Source organism: Giraffa tippelskirchi, chromosome 11 (assembly GCF_054371585.1).
Source record: "Giraffa tippelskirchi isolate mGirTip1 chromosome 11, T2T-mGirTip1v1.2.pri, whole genome shotgun sequence".
NCBI classification, from domain to species: domain Eukaryota; kingdom Metazoa; phylum Chordata; class Mammalia; order Artiodactyla; family Giraffidae; genus Giraffa; species Giraffa tippelskirchi.
The window spans coordinates 3,901,954-3,925,649 of record NC_137285.1 but is presented as its reverse complement, the minus strand read 5'-3'; the positions used below and the strand labels follow the sequence as shown (position 1 = coordinate 3,925,649).

The 23,696-nt window shown below is 50.2% G+C and overlaps 1 protein-coding gene and 3 non-coding genes across 16 annotated transcripts in view; all 4 read right to left on the bottom strand.

Annotated features, from left to right (window-relative positions):
• ASCC2 (activating signal cointegrator 1 complex subunit 2) overlaps window positions 1-15,047 on the bottom strand; it is a 35,501-nt gene extending 20,454 nt beyond the window's left edge. For 4 of the 13 annotated variants that reach the window (XR_014069004.1, XM_081542665.1, XM_081542664.1 and 1 more), the window contains exons 1-5: window positions 14,968-15,047; window positions 10,204-10,301; window positions 5,263-5,421; window positions 4,723-4,893; window positions 3,317-3,446 (exon numbers count right to left, since the gene is read on the bottom strand). Coding sequence is in view for 12 of the 13 variants with exons in the window: in XM_081542665.1 (XP_081398791.1) it covers window positions 3,317-3,446; window positions 4,723-4,893; window positions 5,263-5,421; window positions 10,204-10,284 (541 nt within the window). In the remaining variant the exon portion in view is untranslated. The remainder of the gene's footprint in view (window positions 1-3,316; window positions 3,447-4,722; window positions 4,894-5,262; window positions 5,422-10,203; window positions 10,302-14,967) is intronic. The other 9 variants (XM_081542669.1, XM_081542671.1, XM_081542673.1 and 6 more) reach the window with 5 other exon arrangements.
• Window positions 15,048-15,654: 607 nt separating this feature from the next.
• Window positions 15,655-15,737, bottom strand: LOC145528065 (small Cajal body-specific RNA 18). The gene has a single exon (XR_014070137.1).
• A 77-nt stretch (window positions 15,738-15,814) lies between these two features.
• Window positions 15,815-15,957, bottom strand: LOC145528078 (small Cajal body-specific RNA 17). Its single transcript, XR_014070149.1, has one exon.
• A 5,178-nt stretch (window positions 15,958-21,135) lies between these two features.
• LOC145528020 (U6 spliceosomal RNA) lies at window positions 21,136-21,242 on the bottom strand. Its single transcript, XR_014070099.1, has one exon. It is a non-coding gene; the product is annotated as a U6 spliceosomal RNA (small nuclear RNA).
• Window positions 21,243-23,696: the final 2,454 nt, after the last annotated feature.

Sequence of the window (23,696 nt, the reverse complement as noted above, 5' to 3'; positions counted from 1 at the left end):
TGCTTGGCGTCTCCCACTCCAGATGGGTGCTGACCCCTCAGCCTGTGAAGGAAGTTCTCCCTGACCATCTGTGCCCACCTCCTGCTCCTGATGAGTGGGGAGTGAGTGATGGAGCTATCTCCCCACAGCCTCTGCTCTTCCCCATTGAACCCTCGAGCGACATCCTCAAGGTCAAGTTCGAACTCCTGACTGTGGCATGAAGGGCCTGCAAGATCTGGCTTCTGCTGGCATCTCCGGCCACCCTCTCCCATCCCTCGAATTGCATTCTTCCCTCACCCATCCTCTGCCTCACAGAATGAAACTGCCCCTTCCCTCTGCCTGCAGTGACCTCCCCAGCGCCGAGTCCACCAGAAGGCAGGTATCACCCTCTGCAGGCAGTCTCCCGACCCAGTTGTCAGGAGCAGGCCTCCTCCCACAATCCCCGGGCCACACGGCGGTCCCCACCACACCTGGAGTGCCAGGCATGGGGGAGGGCACTCTCTCAGGATCCTCCTCACGCTCAGGCCTGAGTAACAGGGATGCTCTATGAGCGTCAAAATAGATCACATTTCACAGTCTACCCTCAGGCTCTTCGGAGCCTCTTCTCCTTTATCTGATCCCAGTGACAGGGAAGATCTGACTTTTGATCTCCTAAAGAAATAATTAAAAAGTCAAAACGATGGCACCCGTCCCCAGACTGAAGCAGTTCAGAAACCCAGGGTGCATGCAAGGTACAGCCAAAGAGACCAGGTCTGTCCTCCACAGGGTCAAGGTCTCACAGACGCCGGCTCGGGCGAAGCAGCTCCGAGACAGCCTAACTGAAAGGCCTGGCTTTCACAATTACACTCGCTGATTCACAACACCAGCCTTGAGGTTGAAAAAAAAAAGTGGGAGGAGGGGACAGGGCAAGGACTGGGCTTCCGCCCAAAGGACAGTCGGCCAGTTCCTGTGCTCCACACCCCCACCCCCCCACCCCCTGTCTCCTTTGTCCACCCTCTTCTTCCAGCTGATCTGCTTTGCTCAAGAGCTTCTGTGGCAGAGAAAGCAGAGGCTGCCCCACGCTGTGTCTCCTGTCTTCTGGTCAAGGGTTGGGAAGAGAGCTAATGTGAGTGCTGGAGGGTGTGGAGAAGGGGCCTGCAGACCGACAGGCAGACAGACACACAGGCAATAAGAAGGGGCGCCTGATGCCTGATCCTGCCATCTTGTCTGTGAACCAGCCTCCGTGAGCTTCCTTTCGTAAACTGATTTCAGATTCTTAATCTGGGGATGAGAACATTCTTAAACAGCTCAAAATCTATGAGAGGGTATGTCTTCCTGGAGACAAGCTTTTGTCTGATTCTCAGAGGAATCAAGTGACCCAGAAGATTCGGAACACCGGCAGCAGGCAGAGCTCTCTCGCTCCAGCCTCGCCCGTCTGCGGACAGACGCCCTCTTCTCGTGGATCCTCAGGGCGGTCGACGGCCCACAGACCCAACGCTGACCTTGCCTCTACTCACAGCACACCCCCCCCACCCCGCCTCCTGCTCTCCAGGGGGGTTAAGACTCCTCCCACCAGCCGACCTCACGAAGCCTCGCCAACTCTCCTCTCGGATGTCCTTTTCCATGCAGGCTCTCACCTTCCAGCCCACACTGAAGCCCCGGCCTCCTCCATGGCCTCCTGTCACCACCCTCCCCACCGCGTGCTGCCAGATTGAACGTGTCAGCAGGTGGCTCCCCGCCCTGCTCCATGCGCCCAGAAGCTCCCACTTACCGAGTGTCTGCAACGTGCCGGGCTCTGGGCTGAGCCCCACCTCATATTTACTCCCCACAACCATTCTACAGGCTGGATGGATCATCAGTCTTCCCTTTCTTCAGATGAGAAGACTCAGGCTTAAAGCGGCTAACTGCCCGAGTCAAAGGGACACAGCCCGGAATATAGCTGTGGATTGGGCGGTTCGACTCCAGGGCCTTCCCTTTTAGCCACCGAGCAATGTACCCCTCCCCAGGCCCCTGGCTCGGAGCCCTACCCCCCTCCCTGGTCTGACCCCAGCTTCTTCCCCTGACCCCACGCTCCCTTCCAGAATGCTCTGCTCCAACCAGACTGGCCTGATAATTGTTTCTCTAATTAACCATGCTGCTTCTGTGCACTCACCCCATCCTCTCAGTCTAGAGTATAATTATTAAGGGTCTTTTCCTAGGGGAAATACAAGAAATTAACTGATGATCAGGCCAATGATTAGACCTGAATGAGAAACCAGAGGTTGTTCCAGTGCAAAAGCTGGATGTGAAATTTCATATGTATTAGGCCCTAAATAAATTTTTCAAAAATATGCAGAGAAAAGACTAGAAGGGAATAATAACCAAATGATCGTCTCTGGGGGTGGGGGTGGGGGTGCAGGAATTTGGTAATTGCTTTTCTGCTTCTTTATACTTTATACTCTTCCAAAATTTTCTGAATTAACCTATATTACCTTTATCACTGGGGTTGGAGGGGAAAGGAAGGAAGGAAACCATTTCAAGGGGTGACTGAGCTCTGTAACTGGGCATTAGCAAGACCATATCCTACAGTCTCAGGGTGAGGAGGGCTGAGGAGTGTCCAGGGTGTCCAGCTGGGCCAGTTGCCACAAGCTCCTCTTCCAAGGCAAACCCACAGGGGCACTGTCCCCTCTGGAGCTTCCCAACAAAGCTTCTGCATGAACCTTCCAGCCCCCCGCCTCCTGACGGGCTCCAACTGCTGATGTCCATTCCCTCCACAACCCCAGGGAGTCCCCTCTGACCCCTGCCTATTCTCAGAAGCAATGCAAATCTCAACATTTCTGGGGCAGCCACATCACCCGTGAGGCAGGGAGTGACCGAGGCCCAGAGTGTGAGCCTCAGGCCCACGTGACGTCAACCCCAGCTTGGCCACTCGTCAGTCACGGCCCTGCAGGCAAGTCCCTAACATTGAACCTCAGTTTCCTTAACCGTAAATAGAGGTGGTGACACCGCTGATGTCACAGGGCGGCTGTGAGGATCGCCTGAGATTACACAGGCGGGGCGTCGGCGGAGTCACCAGCGCCCGCTCAGGCAAACAGTCAGCTGTCGCCGCGGAAGCAAACGCCCCCCTCCTTGGGCCGGGACACCCAGCCTGACGCTGGGGCTCCGAGATCCTAGAGGAGCTCCCTTCTGCCCTTGTCTGTCTCCCCTCCCCTACAGCCACTGAGTCACTTCTTTCGGAGCTGACACACACATCTTCTAAGTCACTTCCAAGCACCGCCCGCTGCTGTTGCTCTGATCCCTCTGTGGACACGTGGGGGCCATCTCCCATCTCTGTACCACCCGCGTCCCCCCCAGGCCCTGGGCCCCACATCTTACTCACCTATCATCTTTTGCAGCAGCGGGGAGTTGCCTTTTCCAAAAAGCACGCAGAGGTCCAGGATCTTTGGGATGTCGAACAGGAAGTTGTTGTAGAGGATTTCTCCGAAAGCAGAGGGCGAAATGAAGTGATCCTAAGGAACAACAAAGAAAGGATGAGCGACCTCCCCAAACACGTGCGTGGCAGGGTAATAGCAAGCTCACAGGAAACAACCTTCGGCTCCATCGGCGGGGGGTCTGGCTAACAGAAAAAGCTCTGTCCACACCAAAGGTGTGCCCAAGCCGAATGGATGACCTGGAGCAACAGTCACTCACCTTAATGTAAAACAAAGCAGAAGCTCCCTATGAAACCATCAGCTGGGGCTTCATTCTAAAGTTATTTACAGGTAAACTACCATGATGCCTGGGACTGCTTTAAGATATTCCAAGACTGGACTTCCCTGGTAGTCCAGAGGTTGAAACTCTGTGCTCCCAGAGGAGGGGGCTCAGGTTCCATCCCTGGTCAGGGAACTAAGATACTGCATTCCACATAGCACAGCTTGAAAAAGACAAAAATAAAATAAGATACTCCAAGAAAAACAGAAAACTCAGTGGAGAAGAGAAAACAAGACAGGCAAGATGCTAACTGTTGAAGCCAGGTAATGGGCACGTGGGAGTCATGATACTTTCGTGTATATTTAACAGTTTCCATGCTAACAAGCTAAAAAAACAGAAAAGATACTATTTTTAAAATAAATATGTGGGCACCACACACACAGAGACACAAACACATTGAAAGGAAAAAAGTTCCCTGAAGGAACAGGCACCTTAACAGTGGTTATTTTGAGGGAAGGAAATTTTGTGGGCGACTTTCATTATCTGCAAAATATTTTTGTTATGTTTGTTTAGGGGCAGCATTATTATTTTTAAAATTGGGGGGGAGGACTTCCCTGGCAGTCCAGTCAGTGGTTAGGACTCCATACTTTCACTGCAGGGAACAAAGTTTCAGCCCCTGGTCGGGGAACAACCTGATTGCACATGCCACATGATTTGGCCAAATAAATAAATAAAATTAACAAAAATAAAACTGGGGTGGGGGAGTAAAGGCTTTTATAAAGCACATCCAAGGTCCTCTAAAAAAAAAATCAGAATCGACGCTTCATCCTCTGACGCACAAGGAAAGGCAGAGTCACGCGTTCCCTGGCACAGGGCCCTGGGCTCCCCACTGATGGAGACACTGGGTGTGACACGGGTGACCTGGTGCTCAGAGGATAAGGGAGGTGGCACAGATTTCTTCCCCAACGGTGGGAATGAAAGCGGAGGGGAGACAAAGAGGAAACTCGATCCTTCCAGAGCCTGCATTCCCAGGGGTGCGGCCGGCACGGGGGTGTCAGGTGGCGGGGGCGACCTGTCACAGGATCCGGGGCTTACTTTGGATTCCTTGTGAGTAGACATACGGAGGAAGGTGAGAAAAACGCTGTGGTGGAGGCGCCTCTGCATGTCAACGACCTCGGGGGCCGGGGCCACCCACTCATCAAACTTGCGGGGCACATAGCGCAGGTAGGAGTCCAGGCACTTCTGCAGGGTCTCGTCGAAGATGACCTAAGCCAGGCGACAGGGGAGCAGCCAGGGTGCGTCACCGAGGCCCAAGGGCCTGTGGGTGGACCGTGCGGGGCTCACAGACCGTCAGTCCTGGCCTGGGGCAAACACCCCAACCAACCCCAAGGGACCATAGCGGCATAAATGAGCCGAGGGCTAAACACGAGTTTCTAAAAATGCCATGGTGGAAGGTGTTTGTGTAAACATTAAGATGGTGATACGGAACACAGTAACTCCAACCACAGTTTGCTCTTAGGGATCCAGTGTAAGAAATAGAGGAAGAAAAAGCATCTCCTGGGGAGAAAAACAACAGCACCCAACCAATGGCATGTCATGTGCTTGGTCTTAGCGGGAATGGTGGTAGAACGTTACCTGGCACCAGAATTTATCGTGCGGCAGGGCCAGGAGCCAGTCCAGGTCATTGGCTACGAAGGTGGCGCGTTCCAGGTACTCCTCCACTAGGGCGGGAATGTTGTCTTTAGGGGGCGGTTTGTATAACACAAAATACCGGTCTGCCTTCTGCTCGGGGTGCTACGGATCCAAAAACCACGTGTTAACGTGGCAGAGGTTACTCAGCGAGGGCCCCTTTGCCAACCCACAGCAACAACCCTGGGCTGTTCCAACCGGTGACCCTCAGGCATAAAGAACCGAGTGTCTCTGACAGAGAGGGGCTTGGCCACAGTCAGGGAACACCAGGCGAGCATTGAATACCATGTTTTCTGGAGAATATTTAATGACACAGGGAAAGGTTAAGGGAAGAAAAAGCAAGACACAAACCCCTCTATTTTATATAACCATTTTTGGGATTTAAAAAAAAAAGTACTCATATTTAACACATTCACACACTGGTACAGATTTTATTTTTTAAAAAAGTGTTGGCGGAGGGGGGAAACCTCAAAGCTAACAGTGGCTATCTCTAATAGAAAAGATTAGGACTTGACTATATTTTCCAATTTAAAAAAGAGCATGTATTATTTTTTTAAATTACACAAGTGAGGCAGGAGGGTGTTTTCTTTCAAAAACTCACAACAGTACAGAAAGATAAGTCGCCTGGGACCATCACCCCGGGTTGAGCGTCAACCCAGAGGGAACCCCTCCCCATCCCGTGAGCATCCTCACTGCCCTTTTCTAAGCGTTTACACGAGGCATTTGTTTGGGCCCATTTTCATCTTTCTGACACAAACAATGTCGTACTGTACATAGCACTGTGCTGTTCCCTTTGTATAATCAGAGAAAAACCTCAGTAATTTTTTGGTAAAGATGCTAATCAAGTAATTGCAGGTCTCGGCTTAGCCTCCCAAGTTCTCTCTTCTAACCCTTACCTTGCCGGGAACAAATCTTACTTTGTTCGCCATAAAGAAAAGATGAGCTCAGTTTTCTCCTCTGACTACATAAGGGCTGCTTTCTCCGGGGGAGGTGGTGACAGGAAGGAGGCCGCCTGTTTTTGTCTCAGCTATTATCAACCACAGTCCACCCACTTCCAGGTCTGTCAGTCCAGAGGGGACAGGGAAGTCACGGCTGACGGGTCAGTTTCTTAGAGAACCACCTAAGCCTCCCGACCAAAAACTGCTGAGTTTTTGAGTTCCACAGGGCTCCTTGGGGGTTGAGGGCCTCCACTGGGTCCCCCGCCCATTTAAATCACAATTTATACAAAAGGAATCCTGCTGATTGAAACAAGTTCAAAACTACTCTCGAGGGCCTAAATTCATCTCTGTGGTTTCCAAGTTCCCCTCCTCTACCGATTGGTGCCTCGCCTCTCACTTAGGTCACTTCTCAGGCCAGGCTGCTCACTGCCCCCCACTTGCCCAAATGACACACCCATGCACACGCCCCTGAGATTCGACCTTCCTGCAATCCATCCCGCTAACATCTACTGGGGCCCTGCTCTGCCAGGTGTGGGGGCGCACGTGAGAAGGGGGTCTGCGTGCTCCCAGAGGCCACTCTGCAGAGGGGATGATGTACGGCTAGGTCATCAGACGAGCACAGTACACACCGCTCAGACCTGGCAGAGGCGCTGTGGGAGCGCCTGCGGGGCGAGGGGCCGCTTCCCAGGCCAGGCAGCATCCAGAACTGGACCTTGGAGGTTGAGCAGAATGTTTAGACGGAAGACAGAGTCCATTTATGAAGGCATAAAGATGGGCCATTAAAAAAAAAAACAGGGGATGGGGACACAGATTGCACTGGGCAGTGGGAGATGGAGTTGGAGGGAGAGATGCTGGAAGGATAGAAAAAAGCCATCACTCACCGAGGACCTGCCCTGTGCGGGCTGCTGAGCAGGCCAGTCCCACAGCCCATTTCTTTTTAACTTAAAAACAACTATCTCAGAGGGAGAGAGTATTCTCCCCATTTTACAGAGAAGGAAATCAAGACTTGGTGAGATTTAGGAACTCTGCTAAGGTCACAGGGCTAAGGAAGCAACTGAGGCAGGATTTGAACCAAAGCCGACACTGCGCACCTACTAAGTGACCTACGGTACCACAGGACACCCTGGTCTCACTGCTCATCCTTCTGACCCCAGCTCTGACCTCACTTCCTCCAGGAAGTCTCCCAAGCCCCACCCCGATTAGGTGAGAGGCTCCCCCTGGCTCCCCCACCACCTGCATTCTATACTTCCCTGACTGCAGCACTTGCTGAACTACATCAGAAGTGCCTGCGGATCTGTGGTTGCGGTGGAGGGGGACAGAGGAAGGGGGTTGGGGGGGGGCACCAGGACACTTCCGGGAGTGGCAGAAATGTTCATTATCTTGCTCATGGTAACAGTTTCATGTGGGTTTGCAGATGTCAAAACCAACCAAATGGTGTACCATAAATATATGCAGTTTATTGTCCTCCAGTGACACCTCAATAAAGTTAGATTGAAAGGGACGGCCTGCCTTCTGTCTTCCCCGTTACCCTGTAGGTCTCTGGAGGGGGTCTGAGTCTTGCTCACACAGCAGTCCCAGCCCCTAGAGCCAGGCTGGCATCGAGCACTCCCTCCATACACACTTGCAGGTTGAACGGAGGAATGCATGGAGGTAATGAAGGACCAGGTCCTGCCAAGGTCTTTGAAGCACCTCCGACACCACAGCCAAGAGCAAGGGCCATGGAGGATTTCAGGGGAGGAGCTGCAGGCTCTCGCCGTATCTCCCACCCTTCAGGCCTGGCCTAGGTCCCACTTGCTCCATGAAGCTTCCTGAACATGCCCTGCCCATCAAACTTGTGCCCTGTTCATCTTGATAAGAAACTATTCTGTACTGTTCTCCAAATGCTCTCCTTAAATGATCCTTATCTTTCTCAAGAGCCCATTCAACCACTTGGGTGCCAAACTTGATTTCTTTATAAGGCCGGGCTCCTTAACTCTGCGATACCGCTTCCACTCCTGGGGGCTGGTGTAGGAATCAGGCTCTCAGGACTCTGGGACGATGTACCCAGGTCCTCCTGCCAGGTCCGCCCTTCCCCCATTGCTCTGCCATGCTGGTCCTTATTCATCCTTGCACACACAGTTCAGGATCTCCCTCCTACAGGCAGGCGTCCCTGGTGGCGTGAGCTCTCCCACCACCCCAAGACCTCAGTGCACCCCTCCCTGGTCTTGATCAGCAGCATGGACTTCCTTCCATCACATCCTGATCATGCATGCTGCAGAGAATCCACCAGTCTGCTTCCTCTCTGTCTGTGGGCCCCACCAGGGCAGTCTTTTCTCTCTGTAGCTCCAGGGCCTGTCCCAAAGCATGGCAAGGGTCCTTGACTCATTTACTGGATGTCTCCTGAGAACCTATGATGCACCTGGCACTGGAAAACCAGAGTAAAGGGAAGGGACCAGTCCATGCTCCCAGAGGGCCCGCAGTCTAACAGCCTGGTGTTCAGTACACAGGGAAGGGCCCAAGGAACCAGTCTCCACGGGCGCTGTCCAACAGAACCTCGGCAGAGACAGAACTGCTCCAGACCTGTCCCGTGCTGGCCAAGACAGCAGATTCTCACCACATGGGACTATTTTAACTTAAACAAACTAAAACTAAATTAAAAATCTAGTCGCTTGGTTGAATCACCCACAATTTCAAGAGCTCCATAGCCACATGTGGTGAATGGCTAATGTACTGTACAGAACAGTTCCTGATTTTCTAATCAATATCCTCCTTACCTAAAAGAGTTATGAATACAAAGATATATTCAGGGAACATGGCTAATATTTTGTAATAATTATAGGTGGAATATAACCTTTAAAGTTGTGAATCACTATGTCATACACCTGAAACACATAATGTTGGATATCAATGCTACCTCGATTTTTTTAAAAAGTTACGAAAAAGAAACAAGAGGCTATATAGCAGGAAGGTGAAGAAAGTACAGACTCCAGGGACGGCTTAGCTGGGATCCCGTTCTGACTCCCCTAGGGTTCTAGCCTTGTGACCTTGAACTCTGAGTTTCCTCATCTGTAAAATGGGGACGACCAAAATGCCTCCTCGGAGGGCTGTGGTTTGGCTTCCATGAGATAATCCCGGTGAAAGGTTTGGCCCGGAGTGAGTGCTCTATAAATATTAAGCACTATTATTAGAAAGCAGTCAGGAAGCAATAGGAAGCCATCCAGAAAGCAGGAAATAAAACGCCAAGCACTTGTTTCCCATGACTTTACTCAAGTACCCAGGAAATATTTCCTCCCACCTTGTTCAAGTAAGCGAATGTTCTTGGGAAAACAGCAAGTGGGGATGGGGACTCTGGTCCCCGAGTCTGTCTCCTCCAGCAGCCTGGCACCTCTCCGCGGCTCTAATCTCTCCTGCAGCTAGTCATCAGCATGCTCACAGCCTCCTCCACTCTCAGTCTCAGACCAGCCCTGCCAGGTCTCACCAGCCCTGCACTCCCAGCACGGAGTGCTTCTTACCCCGTTCAGACCTGACCTCTGACATTATTAGTGTCCCCACCCCCGCCCCCCACCATCAAGTAGACCGCAGCTGGGACAGCTCTGAAAAAGGCCCATCTGAAATCTGAGTGAGCGCCTCCTGCAGGGTCCAATCCCCAGGTCCGGCTTTGGGCCAGCCCTGCTGCCCGGCCAGCTAGGGCTGAGTCAGAACTGTCATCAGACTTTGATTCAAAATGAAATGCTTTGGAGGGAAGGTATGGGGTGGTGACATGGAAAATACCACTCAAACTCAAGCTGCTGCTGGGAAAGAAAGCTCCTGCACTGGGGCCTGGAAAGACCTAATAGCATCCTGGCTCCTGAAACGTAGACTGTGGCCCTCAGGTCATTTGTAGAACCGACAAAGAAGGAATTTACTTTTTTGCTTCTGAGATTGCAAGTGCGATAATATTGGGCTGAACGGCCACAAGGCACCGGCTCACCAGCGCTGGTGAAGTCCTCAGCTTTCCTGTCTTCAGGTCCTTGTGGGTGATCTGGAGTTGGTCCAGGGGCAGAGCGGGCATTGTGCTGCGTGATCCTCCTGAAAGGAATAAGGAAGGGAAGAAGAGAGCAGACACAGAGGCTCCGGGGGGCAGGGGCCTGCTCTGGGGCTCATTCCAGAGCCAGGACAGAAGTTTCAACCTCTGGCCTCAGGGGGCTCTTGATGGGCCTCAAAGGCCTAGTTCCCACAACTACTCACCTAGACCAGTGGCTATTTTGCCTAAGGCGGCAGTTCTCAGCTGAGGAGGAAAACACTCCCCAGGTGACACCTGATATGGTGGTGGTTTAGTCACTAAGTCGTGTCCCACTCTTGCGACCCCATGGACTGTAGCCCTCTGGACATGTAAGCATGCTCCTCTGTCTACAGATTCTCCAGGCGAGAATACTGGAGTGGGTTGCCATTTCCTTCTCCAATTCCCACCCAATTCGTGAAGTTCTGGTTCAAAGTGACTAGATTATCTTTCTCATGGCTCCAGCTCCGTGCCCTCCTGGCCTGTGAGCTCTGGGAAGCCAGTGCCTGGGTTTTCCTTCTCTTGCTACCTTTCCTGTGACCAGCACGGGCCTGGTCCAGAGGTGGTTTTCATGAAATATTTGCTGAACAACTGAATACGATGACACTTTTCTTACCATTTTAACCAGATTTGGGGGGGTTGATGCCGTGGGACTTTCCTCCCTTGCAGAGGGTGTTAAGATTTTACAAACTTTCTAGGCTTCAGGGAAGAAGGATATGGATAAACAGAAGGACCAGAAGGTTTTCACAGTGAATTCACGGAAACCTGCCAGAGCGACCTCCTCTCTAGAGAGGCCCAAACTGGCCTCAGAGCCAGTGAGTGGCAGACCCCAGGTCCCCTGTCTTCCGGTCCAACACTCATTTCTCAATGCCACTTGGCCTGCTCCACAGGAAGGACGTGCACGTTGGCTGAATCATGGAACAGAAGTGACTCAGGCCAAGACATGCCACAAGAGGCTGGTATGTCTCAGTGACGACATGAAGACGTAGGAAGGGTAGGATGAGGAAACCGTCACGTCCTGAGTGCCCCTGAGGAGCTGAGGGACACAGTCAGCCATGAGCCACTGCGATCCCGGCTCACAGGTATCAGGCCAGGCCCTGGTGTTAAGAAGACAGACTGATCAGGCCTGGTCTCTGCTCTGTGGGAGCTTCCGATCCAATAACGATGACAATAATAGCAGCAGAAACACACTACTCAGGTGCTGGTGCTCTTCTGAGCGATTTTCTCAGCATGAACTCGCTTTAGACACCTTAACTGGCTTCACATGTATTAATGCTTGTGACAAGTCCAGGGTTGGTACTATTAATCTCATTACCTTCAGATGGTAAAGAATCTGCCTGCAGTGCAGGAGACCCTGGTTCGGTCCCTGGGTTGAGAAGATGCCCTGGAGAAGAGAATGGCAACTCACTCCAGTATTCTTGCCTGGAGAATCCCATGGACAGAGGAGCCTGGAGGGTTATACTCCATGGGATTGCAAAGAGTCAGACATGATTAAGCAACTAACACTTTACCAATGAGGAAACAGAGGCTCAGAGAAGATAAAAAAACTTCCCCTAGGTCTCAGAGTTAGTGGCTGGTGAAGCAGGCTGGCTCTTAACCATTTGCTGTGCTGAGTCTAGGGCAGTTGAGCTGGGGGCTGGGGCTTGTGGCTGTAGGAAGAGCGTTTCTAGAGGAGCGCCTAAAGGCTCAGGAGAGCCTGAGTTGAGTCTTAAAAGTGGAGACTGGGAAGAAGGGTGTTCCAGGTGGAGGAAACAGTAGGAGCGAAGGTAAAGAGGTGGGAAGCAGCTTGGTGCAGAAGGGATCTTGGTTCAGGGGCTGCTTTAAAGACTGTGAAGATACCCATCTTCACATGGGATGTGAAGAGAAGGAACCAGTCTGCTTAGTCCCCGAGGCTCATGCTAGCACTAGGATCTTGGTGGATAGTGGATCAAACACATGGTTCCCGTGACTGAGCTGTCATCTTTCACCTCTGCAAAATGTAGATAACACCATCTGCTGTACATTTGTTGTTGCTGTTCAGTCACCCAGTCATGTCTGACTCTTTGTGACCCCATCGACTGCAGCATACTAGACTTTCCTGTCCTTCACTATCTGCCAGAGTTTGCTCAAACTCATGTCCATTGAGTCAATATACGATTTCTAATTGAGCTACTATCTTACTAGCCTTTCACAATAACCCAGTTAAGATGACAAGGATTATTATGCTCAGATGTCCAAAGAGGGGCCCTGATTTACTCAGGCAAATACCTGAGTAGCCAAGTTGTAACTGAAGCCCAGCTCTTGTGCCTTGGCACCTGGGTCTCTGGTGCTGAGTATGCTAAAAATACTTCTTTCCTAACCCCTGAGAGATGCTGGGAGGATAGTTGGAAACATCAGTGGTTAGCTCACCAGCACAGAAGTCTAAATGAAGCCCAGGCCCAGTCCTTTCCATGCTCACCTTCCAAAGACAGGAGTGGGAGTGTCCAGTGTGGGGACTTAGGATGGAGAAAGAGTCATAAGGAGGAGGCAGCTCTCCATCCTTAAAATTCTAGTTCCCAGAGTCCAGGTCTAGACAGGTAAGACAGCAACCTGCTTTTAGAAGAAATCCACTCCTACAGGCCAGAGCCTATAAGGGCAGTTTAGACTCAGGCTGGTATGATGGTCAAAAGAGAAGTTTATAGTTCCACAGCCTGGGTTCAAATCTTGGTTCCATCCTACCCATGCTAAGACGTGAACAGTTCCTTAACTTCTTTAAGCTCTGATCTCCTCATCTGTAAAATTGGGATGAGAACAGTACATAATCTCATAATCTCTCAGGGTTGAGGTGAGAATTAACCAATATTGTGAGAAGTAACCAATATTAAGTGATCAGCACAGTACTTGGCACATAATAAGCACTCAGTAAAGTTTGTTGTTGTTTAGTCGCTAAGTCATGTCTGACTCTTGTGACCCCGTGGACCGTAGTCTGCCAGGCTCCTCTGTCCATGGGATTTCCCAGGCAAGAATACTGGTGGGTTGCCATCCCCTTCTCCAGGGGATCTTCCCAACCCAGGGTTCGAACCCATGTCTTCTATATTGGCAGGCGGGTTCTTTACCACTGAGCCACCAAGGAGGCCCCCAGTAAAGTTTACTTGTTATTATTATTCAAGTCCCAATGATAAACCTAGCACTTTGGGCTTCCTCAATTACTCAGCAAATACTTACTGAATACCTTCTGGGACCTGGGCATGTAAATGACTATTAATCCATGTAGTTAGAGCTGTAACTGGAAATTTCCAAAACGAGCACAGCAGAGAAAGGAAGAATGTCACAGCGAAGGTGACCTACAACCTGGCTGTTGAAGGACAGGAGGAAAAGATGGAAAGGAAGGACATTCTAAGCAAAGAGCAAGCATGAGCAAAGGCTCAGAGCCTGCGGCTTTGAAGGATGAGGGAGACATTTGGTGTGGCTGAAAACACAAGAAGTGGAGAGAAGAGGTTGGATAGAAAAGATGGAGCCACTTTAAAAAGAGCCTCAAATGCTGTGCTAAAGATTTTGGCTTTTCATCTGAAGAGAGTGAGGAGTCATGTAAGGAGAGGAGAGACATAATCAGAATGAGAAGGTAATAACCTGGTGGCAAGAGAGACCTTCTATGAACTGGAGAGCAAAAACTGTTAATAACCTTACTTGTCCCTTCAAATAGTACCTACTATGAGTACCTACTATGTGCCAGGCACTGAAGCCTGGAGAATCCTAAGGTGGGCAAATAACAGACCCGATTCTGCCCTTCACATAGTTTACGATCTTGATGGTTAACAAGACAGATATGAACCAAACAGCCACAGGAACAAGGAAAATTCGATACTGTGAGAAAGCTTTGCAGGCAAGGCCCATGAGGCTATGACAGCATTTAACAAAGAGAACTGACTGGACAGAAAGAGGATGTCAAGGAATATTTGAGTTTTCATCTACAGTATGAGTAGAAATTAACAGGCAATAACTGGACTCTAAAAATGACAAGGTCAATGATCATGACGATATCTGTGCCCCATCCTACAGTGGATCCTCTGTGTCAAGCAGGGCAGCAGAAGTTAAAAATTTAGGAAAGGGCTTTCTTTTGAAGGGGAGCTTGGAGTAAGTGCAAGAAGGCCTGGGAGCGTCCCCAAGATTACTCCTGTCTCAGTTTCTCTGTCTTAACCCTTCTGGTCTCACTTCAATATCACCCTCCTCAGAGATCATACCAGATTGCCCTATCTAAAGTATTCACTCCTCTGGTTGCAGTCATATCTTTAATTACCTAGTGCATTTCTTTGTCGTCGACTGTCTCCGCCCACTAGACTGTAAGCTCTGTGAGGGCAGGAATTTCCTCTGTTGCTCTGTTTATATCCCCAGTGCCTAGATCTGTGCCCACGTAGGAGGCACTAGACATGACACTTGTTGAACGAATGAATGAACCGTGAGGAAACTGAAGCTCGAGGTGAGGGTAGGAGGACCGCGTCTCGCCCAAGGCCAAGGTCACTCTGGGGCCGATCCTCGAACGCTGAGACTCTAAGCTCTGGCGTCCTGACTCCGGGGTCGGGGTGGAGAGGTAGGAGGAACGGGGCGACGCATGGCCCCTGGGGCAGCCTAAGTCTTGGCCCTGCCATCGAGGCGGGAGGCCCGAGGCCGCGGGAGGCACGGCTGCAGCCCCTCCCAGGTCCGATGCCCCACATTCGCAGGGATCAGCCACGCACTCACCTTGGCGGCTCCGATGCCAGCGATGTACCGCCGCCGCGGTCCACGGTGACAGCTCCCTGAGCGCAGGCACTTCCGGGGTCGAACAGCTATTCCGCCGGCGCAGACAGGAAGGCCCGGCTGACCCCGCCCCCGGAGCCAACTGCCGCCGAGAGCCGGGCCGGGGCCACGCCCCCAACCCAAGACTCCGCCCCCTTTAGGTACAGGAGTGGCTGTACCCACACTTTCTCTCCGCTCCTAGCACCCTTGCTGCTTTAGCAGAGATGGTGGGAGGTGGGCGGAGAGCAGGTGTGGTTCCACCTCTTGGAAAAACCACGTCTGCTACCTGGGTTCCTCAAGTCCAGGAGGAATTCTGCAGCTAAATGCTATAAACTGTGTCAGGATAGGGTACGCATTCTTTTATTGACATCATTTTTTTCAGATGAACTTGTCATCCAGTGATCTAGAAGGGACAGAAAAAAACGTCCTGGTCACTCTATTTTTTTTCCCTCTGGCATCACACCCATTTGATGGCATCACACAGGAAATTTAATTTGTATCTTGGTGGTTGATTCTAAGAACACATGTGGCAGTCTTTGGTATGGAGAAAGAAAGCTTAAAGTAGGACTTCTGGCAGAAATGTATGGATTGGTTTCATTATTTCCAATGGTATTAATGTCACTGAAGTTTTTGTTTTTTTTTTCTTTCGCCCGGTCTCAGTCCGTTCTCAGAACACGCTCCATCACCTAGTTCCCAGAACTCAGATTGCGCAGTGGTCACGTCATCATCGACCAGGGCTCGCAGAGCGGCAGGGGCCACCCTAACCTCACCCAAACCTTTAGCCTAACTGCCTCCCCCTAAACCTCCCAGACCCCGGGTCCGTGGCCCCATTTCGCCTGACACGTTTTCATAATCCTCTCAGGCTCCGGGCCAGCGGCGCCGCCAGCCATGGGGCCCGATCATATAAGGAAAATACTGCGGCCTCATCCGGGGGCTGCATCGTGGACCCGGGGGCGACCCTGTCCCCTACGCCACTCGCTACACCCCACACCCGCCAACCTCCCTGCCCCGCTTCGCACGCCCGGGCCTCCCGGGCGGGTCCAGCCGCCTAGGCCTGTCACTGAAGTTTTAAAGCTAACTGATTTGACTATGGGCTTCCCTCGTAGCGTAGCTGGTAAAGAATCTGCCTGCAATGCAGGAGACCCAGGTTCGATTCCTGGGTGGACAAGATCCTCTGGAGAAGGGATAGACTACACACCCCATTATTCTTGGGCTTCCCCGGCGGCTCAGTCAGTAAAGAATCCGCCTGCAATGCGGGAGACCTGTGTCGGGAAGATCCCCTGGAGGAGGGCATGGCAACCCACTCCAGTATTCTTGCCTGGAGAATCCCCGTGGACAGAGGAGCCTGGCGGCTACCGTCCAGGGGGTCACAGAGTCAGACACGACTGAGCACAGCACAGCGTAACCTATAAAAAGACAAGAAGTTCCAACAAGACACCCGAATTCTCTGAACATGTCTCAGTTTCCTCATGTGTCAAAAGGGGATCATTGATACCCACTTTATTATTTGGAGGCTAAATGAGATAGTACAGGCAATACCAAGCAGATAGTAGGTGCTCAAAAAATGAGATAGTACAGGCAATACCAAGCAGATAGTAGGTGCTCAAAAAATGTTAGCGGAGAGAAAGGAAGGAAGAAAGAAAATGAGGAACAGAGGGAGGAAGGAAAGAAGGAGGCTCCCTATCCATTGGTGTGGTTTTCACAAAATAATTTCTTTGTTTTTGGCTGTGCTGGGTCCTTGTTGCAGCATGTGAGGGCTACTCTTTTTTGCGGTGCTCAGGCTTCTCATCGTGGTTGGCTTCTCTTGTTGCAGAGCAAGGGCTCCAGGGCGCACAGGCTCAATAGCTATGGCGCATGAGCTTAGTTGCTCCGTGGAATCTTCCCAGACCAGGGATCCAACCCGTGTCTCCTGCACTGGCAAGCAGATTCTTAACCAGTAGACCACCAGGGAAGCCCTTCCATTGGAATGTTAACCCTTATATTTATTTCGTCTTTGTTTTCTCTCATTTTCCAGAAGAGATTAATGAGAAATGTGAGCTTCCAAAGGAGACATCCTTGTCTGAGCTGTCATATGTCCAAATGGAATGGAATTAAAAAGCCACGTTAACAGGAGAAGCCTCAAACTATGTATCAGTTACACACAAGTATGGAGGAATTGAGGGGGCCTCTGTTTTCTATATTAAAAGAAACACAACCACAACTAACTTAATTTAGTGGCAATTATTTGGGTTGGCAATGGAGGCGAGTGTCTGTGGTGCTCAGAATCAGTCAAGTCTAGGAATAAATAAAGAGAAATAGCATCAGTAGTTGGAGCTAGAAAATCAGCACTGGAATATCTGGGTCTGAGTCCCACCCGGCCCAGATGCTCTGAGTCACCTAAAATGAATCAGTATTGCCTTTGTGCTTCAACCCTCCAACCGGCTTGTGTTTGCAGAGAACCATTGTTGAGGTGAGCTGTTGTGTGGCCTGCATAATGTTCATTTCCTCTGTTTTCCCACTAACAGCAGCTTGACCGCTCCTCACGTAACCAAAAGTGGGGTCTGGCTACTCACTGCTCAAAGGCCAATAGAGAGGCCAGGTTGGTGGAAAGGAAAAATAAAGCAAAATAAAGTTTGCTTTATTTTGGATGCCAGCATTGGGGCGGAGTGGGTGGGCTTCCCTGGTGGCTCAGCAGTAAAGAATCCACCTGCCAGTGCGGGAGACATGGATTCGATCCCTGGGTGGGGAAGATCCCTTGGAGAAAGAAATGGCAACCCACTCCAGTATTCTTGCCTGGGAAATCCCACAGACAGAGGACCCTGGTGGGCTACAGTCCATGGGGTTGCAAAAGAGTCAGACACCACTTAGTGACTACAACAACAAAAATGAGGCAGCAGGGTGGGGAGGGGACAGATACCTGTCCAAAGGCCGACTCCCCCACTGACTATTAGGGGGCAAGAGGTTTTACAAGAGGGGGCCGGGGTTAGATGCAGAAACAGCACTGTCAGCTCTGACAGTCATCCTGAATTTGGTCATCAGTGGTCTGACTAGCGTCATCTTGATTATTTGAGGTACAGTTAATCTGCAGTTCCATGGTCAGTTTGTTCCCATTTCCTTGAGGCCAGTTCTCAGAATTGTGGCAGCTTATTGTTGGCTACAGTCTGGTCATCACGTATCTATAAGATAGCTCCTAGGATGAGACTCAGAATATTATCTATAGCCCTTGAGAAGGAATTAGAGGTCCTTGACTATGCTTACTGACTAAACTGTCATTATTTGGTCTCCTTTGATCGTTATCCTTCTCATCTCTCATTGAACATTCTGTGGCTAAAGTTTTCTACAGACAAAAGGCAGGGTGAGGATAGGGGAGAAGGACCATAGAGTCCTACTCCATTTCACTAGAGAACCATCCTTCCCAGTTCAGTCCGCATGGAGTAGGACTGACTCTTTACCAAGATTTGAAGGGTGAACCACTGTATTAGTTATCTACTATTGTGTAACGAATTGCCCCAAAACTCAGTGGCTTAGAGCAGTAATAAGTATTTATTATCTGACATGGTTTCTGCGGGTTAAGGATTCCAAAGTGACTCAGCTGGGTGGATCTGGCTCAGGGTCTCTCACAAAGATGCAATCAGATGTCAGCTGGACTGCACTCCCCTGAAGCCTTGATCAGAGCTGGAGAATCCACTTCCAGGTGATCCACTCATATGGCTGGCAAGTGGGTACCGACTGCTGGCAAGAGGCCACGGTTGCTCTCCAGAGGGCTGCTTGAACATCCCTGAAACGTGGTCCCTGGCTTCCTTCAGAAGAAATAATCCAAGAGATCAAAGCAGAAGCACCTATGCCTCTGTGGTCTAGCCTTAGAAGTTGCATACCATGACTTCAGTCATATATAGGGTCTGATACAACATCACTTCTTCCACATTGCATTCGTTAAAGCAAGTTGCAAGGCCAACTTTGATTCAAGGGTGAGAAGAACTAGCCCTCCTCTCCATCCACTGTTGTTGTTTAGTGACTAAGTCGTGTGCAACTCTTTGTGACCCTATGGACTGTAGCCTGCCATGCTCCTGTGTCCATGGGATTTCCCAGGCGAGAATACTGGAGTGGGTTGCCATTTCTTTCTCCAGTCGAATCTTCCCCACCCAGGGATCGAACCCAAGTCTCCTGCATTGGCAAGCTGTTTCTTTACCACTGCACCACCACAGGCAACCATTAATCTACTTTCTATGGATTTTTGATGGCTGTTTTTACAGGCAACCTGTAACAGCTAGGGAGACTGTGCAATGAGAGAGACTTGTGTGGAAGATGATAGTGGTTTGAACTCAGGCAGTGACAAAGAATCCTCATGAGAAAATGAAACAATGGCAATGAAATCTCTTTGCAAAGTGTTACATAAAAATACGAATTTCATAATCCACACTGTCGCCGACCAGGAACTGCTGTCCTCAGCAGCTTTCTGTTAAGCCAGGCTTTCTCTCTATAGGCCGTGTCTGTCCAATCCCCCTGCCCTCTGTCGAGTTCATCAAAGCTTCTGCTGACTCAAGAGGAATCTGGAGAATGATCACTGCAGTGGAAGTATCAGATCATCCCCCAGGGCCCCTAATAACAAAACATCTGCTTGTCATTCTTCCCTTTCCCTCTGGGTTGTGGTGAGAAAACAGCATTAAAGGACGATAATGATAAACAACTTGAAAAACTAAGCCTCCTGGCTTCCAAGAAGGGAGGCTTAATTTGAAGGCAGCTAATTATCCACTCATTATAATTTATAGATAGTGGTGGTTATCTCGCCTTCTGTCACTGGCCTATGAATAGTTGTTGGAAAGATTTTGAAAATGTCCGGGTTCATGCCTTTTAGAAAGAAGAGGGCAGAGAACCCCCGAGTCAAAGAAAAGAACCTTATCAAACATGTAGTCCCAACCTCTCCTTTGGCGGATAAGGCAATTGAGGCCCAGAGATGTCCGGCAGCTGGAGGGGGGGCAGAAGGGGCCCCTGAACTGAAGCCTCCGTGCTGGCTCCAGCCTAAAGCTCCACCCAGGGAGATGAAAGGGTAGCTCTGTCTGCCCCGTGCAGCTCGGCGACACTGCTCTCAGACCACCCATCTAAGTGGCAATTGGTACATCCAGGCTTTCGGTAATCATCAGTGTGGGGCCACAGAGCCACAGAACCAGGAGGTAGAAATAATTCCTCCAGGGCTGGGACATAGTTTAAATTGCAGCGAGGGCTGGACCGGGGGAGTTTTGCTTCACTTTAAGATTAAACGTTTTGGGGGAGTTCTCTGGCAGTCCAATGGTTAGGACTCCATGCTTCCACTGCAAGGGCACGGGTTGGCTTCATGACGTGTATGCCATGGCATGGCCAAAAAGTAAATAAATAAAATTAAACTTTTTTTATTTGGTAGCACCTCATACTTTTAATGTAAGATATGAAACGAAGGATTTTCAAAAGACACCTTCAGTTACTCTGCTGATGGGAAAGTTTAGTACTTGATGTTTTTAACCAATAAACCTGAAGTTTCAATGCAGTGGAATAGTGCCAGCTCTTTAGCTTTCCTTGGGAGATCACCAAAAGAAGTTACTGGAAGATATGCCTTGGCTATCATGAAAAGAGAGGGACCCTGTCTTCTCATGTTCCTGGATGTCTACTCCCTGGGTGGCATAGTCCTCAGCAGACTCCAGAATGAAGCCATTCTGAGCTTCTAATTTCTTTTTTTTTTCAAATTTTTATTGGCATATAGTTGCTTTATGATATTATGTTAATTTCTACCATATAGCAAAGTAAGTCAGATATATATATATATGACTCCTTTTTGGATTTCTTTCCCACTTAGGTCACCACAGAGCATTGTTCGGCACAGCTGTGTGAGCTATACAGCAGGTTCTCAATTAGTTATCCATTTTATACAGAGTATCAACAGTGTACGTGCCTGCGTGCTCAGTCATGTCCGACTCTGCCATCCCAGGGCCTGCCACCCCATGGACTCCTCTGTTCATGAGATTTCCCAGGCAAGAATACTGGAGTGGGTTGCCATTTCCTCCTCCAGGGGAATCTTCCCAACCCAGGGATTGAACCCTCGTCTCCTGAGTCTCTTGCAATGGCAGGAGAATTCTTTACCACTCAGCCACCTGCGAAGCCCATCAATAGTGTATATATGTCAAAAATATGGAGCACTTCATGAATTTGCATGTCATCCCTGCACAGGGGCCAGGCTAACTTTCTCTGTATGGTTTCAATTTTAGTATATGTGCTGCCGAAGTGAGCACCTGACCTAACTTCTTAAGTGCCCCGGCCACCTCACACTTCAGGGCCCTATCCATGCTGCTTCCTCAGCCTGAACTACCCCCGATGTTCTCCTCATCAAGGTGAAGTCTTTATCTCTTCTTTCTCCAAGTTCTAATCATTCCCCCAACATACACACTCATACCTAGCTCCCTGCACTTCCCTGTGTAGCACTGATCACAACTCATCACCTTTTATTTTTTGTGTGATCATTTAATCAGTGACTGCCTCCTTATTAGACTATGTGTCTTGACAAGTTAGGAACCTCATCTGTTTGTTCGCTAACCTTATTCCCAGTTCTCAGCTAGGTACCTTGCACCTAATAGCACGTAATAAATATTTGTTTGGTAAATGATTAAATCAAAGAGCCAAGATAATCTAGACCGACTCTTCTAATTCCAAGTAAGCAAACTGTGGCCCAGAGATGGGCAATGACTTGCCCAGTGTCACACGCAAGCATCTAACAGCTCCTTGTTGATTATTCACTCTCTTCAAATACCTTGGCACGTGGGACATGGCCATTTCAAGGCACTGCAAGGCTGGGGGACTCCGCTCTGTTGCACACTCTGGACAACTGTAGCCCCTCCTGCAGGGAAGGCTCCTTGTGAGGCAGGAATTCTAAACCTGAGTCAGTAAAGGGGCTCCAGGACCTCTGCACCCCCTGAAATGTCTGCAGATACATTGGGGAGTTTTTTTTTCAGTAGAAGGGCTGCCAGGTTTTATCTGAACCTCAAATGAGCACAATCCTCAAATACTAAGAGTCAGTCACACTAGCTCTCTTGAACCTCCTTTTCCCTTCACACTAGAAAACCCATTCCACAGCTCTAGAATCTCTGGCAGCAGAAATACGGCTCAGGGCGAGGCTGTGAGGTTAGTAGAGGTCAAGGCTAAGTAACTAACACATGCGGTCGGAGAGAAATGCATTTTTGCTTCAGTTGGTTGAGGGTATCATGGAAGGCTTCCTGGAATAGGTGCCAATGATGCTGGGCTGTAATGAACCATAAAGGTTTAAGAGGCTGGAAGTGATGGAGGGAGAAGGATAGGATCCCAAACTCCCTTCTGGGAGCCTCAGTGTCCTCATCACCTCCACACACCCTCAAGGAGAGTTCGTTTCAGTTGTCTAGCATCAGAGTCACTTGGGTCCAGACACCAGCCTGGCTGTAGAATCTCCTTTTCCTTCTCCCTTTTGAAGGCAATACAGTCTGTTTCTGTGATGCCAACCATTGCCGGCAACCCTTTGTCCCCTCTGTTGAATCATTCATCCTGTGAGATGAATTATTAATTTCCAATTTTGTACAGCAAATGCCAGACAAACAGGTAGAAATGGAGTTGGGACCCTGGGCATGGAGCCACAGACCTCCCCAGGTTCCCTGAAGCACAGGCCACCAGGGCCAAGAAATTATGCAGGAATCTGCAAGGGGCTCACGCTGGAACGCATCTGAACGAGGGTGAAGCTGGTACAAGCTCACGGTGCCCTTGGAAGTGGCTGGGCTCCGCTCACCGCTGGCTCTCAGGCCCCTCAATCTCCTGGGTCTTCCCTGTGGCAAACCTGACAGGCTCAAGGGCTGGGCTGCACTGCACGTCCACGGTGGGCCCAGCTGCATTTGGTGTAGCCCCTTAGATATGATTCTGAGTCTAGCACCTAGGTGGCCCTCCGTTAATCAAGCAGGATTTCTCACCCTCAGCCCTATTGACATTTTGGCCCAGGGACCTCTTTATTGCGGACTGTTGTGTGCGTTGCAGGCTGTGGCATGGCATTCCTGGCCTCTGCCCACTAGATGCCAGTGCACACCTCCCCCTGCCCCCAGCTGTGGCAACTAAAAAGTCTCCAGTCATTAAGTGTCCCCTGGGGGGCAAAACTGCTCCCACTAAAAACCCACTGCTTTAAGTTAGTGCTTTCACTTGAGTCTTCTTTTTTTTTAATTTATTCAGTGGGGATCCTGGTGATAGTTACCAGGATGAAATATGATGGTCAAACAAGATGACAGGTGTGAAGTCTCCACTTGTTCAGGGTGTCTCCACCCTGGGACTTTACGGTTTCAAGAACTGACAGTTCTCTTTCATGCCTGAGTCTGGGTCTCGGTTGAGTGCTTCCCAGCTGGCTCAGTCAGTAAAGAATCTGCCTGCAATGTAGGAGATACAGGTTTGATCCCTGGGTTGGGAAGATCCCCTGGAGATGGAAATGGCAATTCACTCCAGGGTTGTTGCCTGGGCAATCTCACAGACAGAAGGGCCTGGTTGGCTACAGTCCAGGGGGTCGAAAAGAGTTGGACACGACTGAAGTGACTAAACCACCAGCACCACCGAGTCTCAGGATTGTGTTCAGCTGCAGGTAACAGAACATTCACCTTAACCTGACTTGAACAGTGAAGAGGAGGGAGTAGTTCCTATAACTGGAATCCCAGAAGGAGGGCTGATTTTCAGGTTCGGGTGATTCC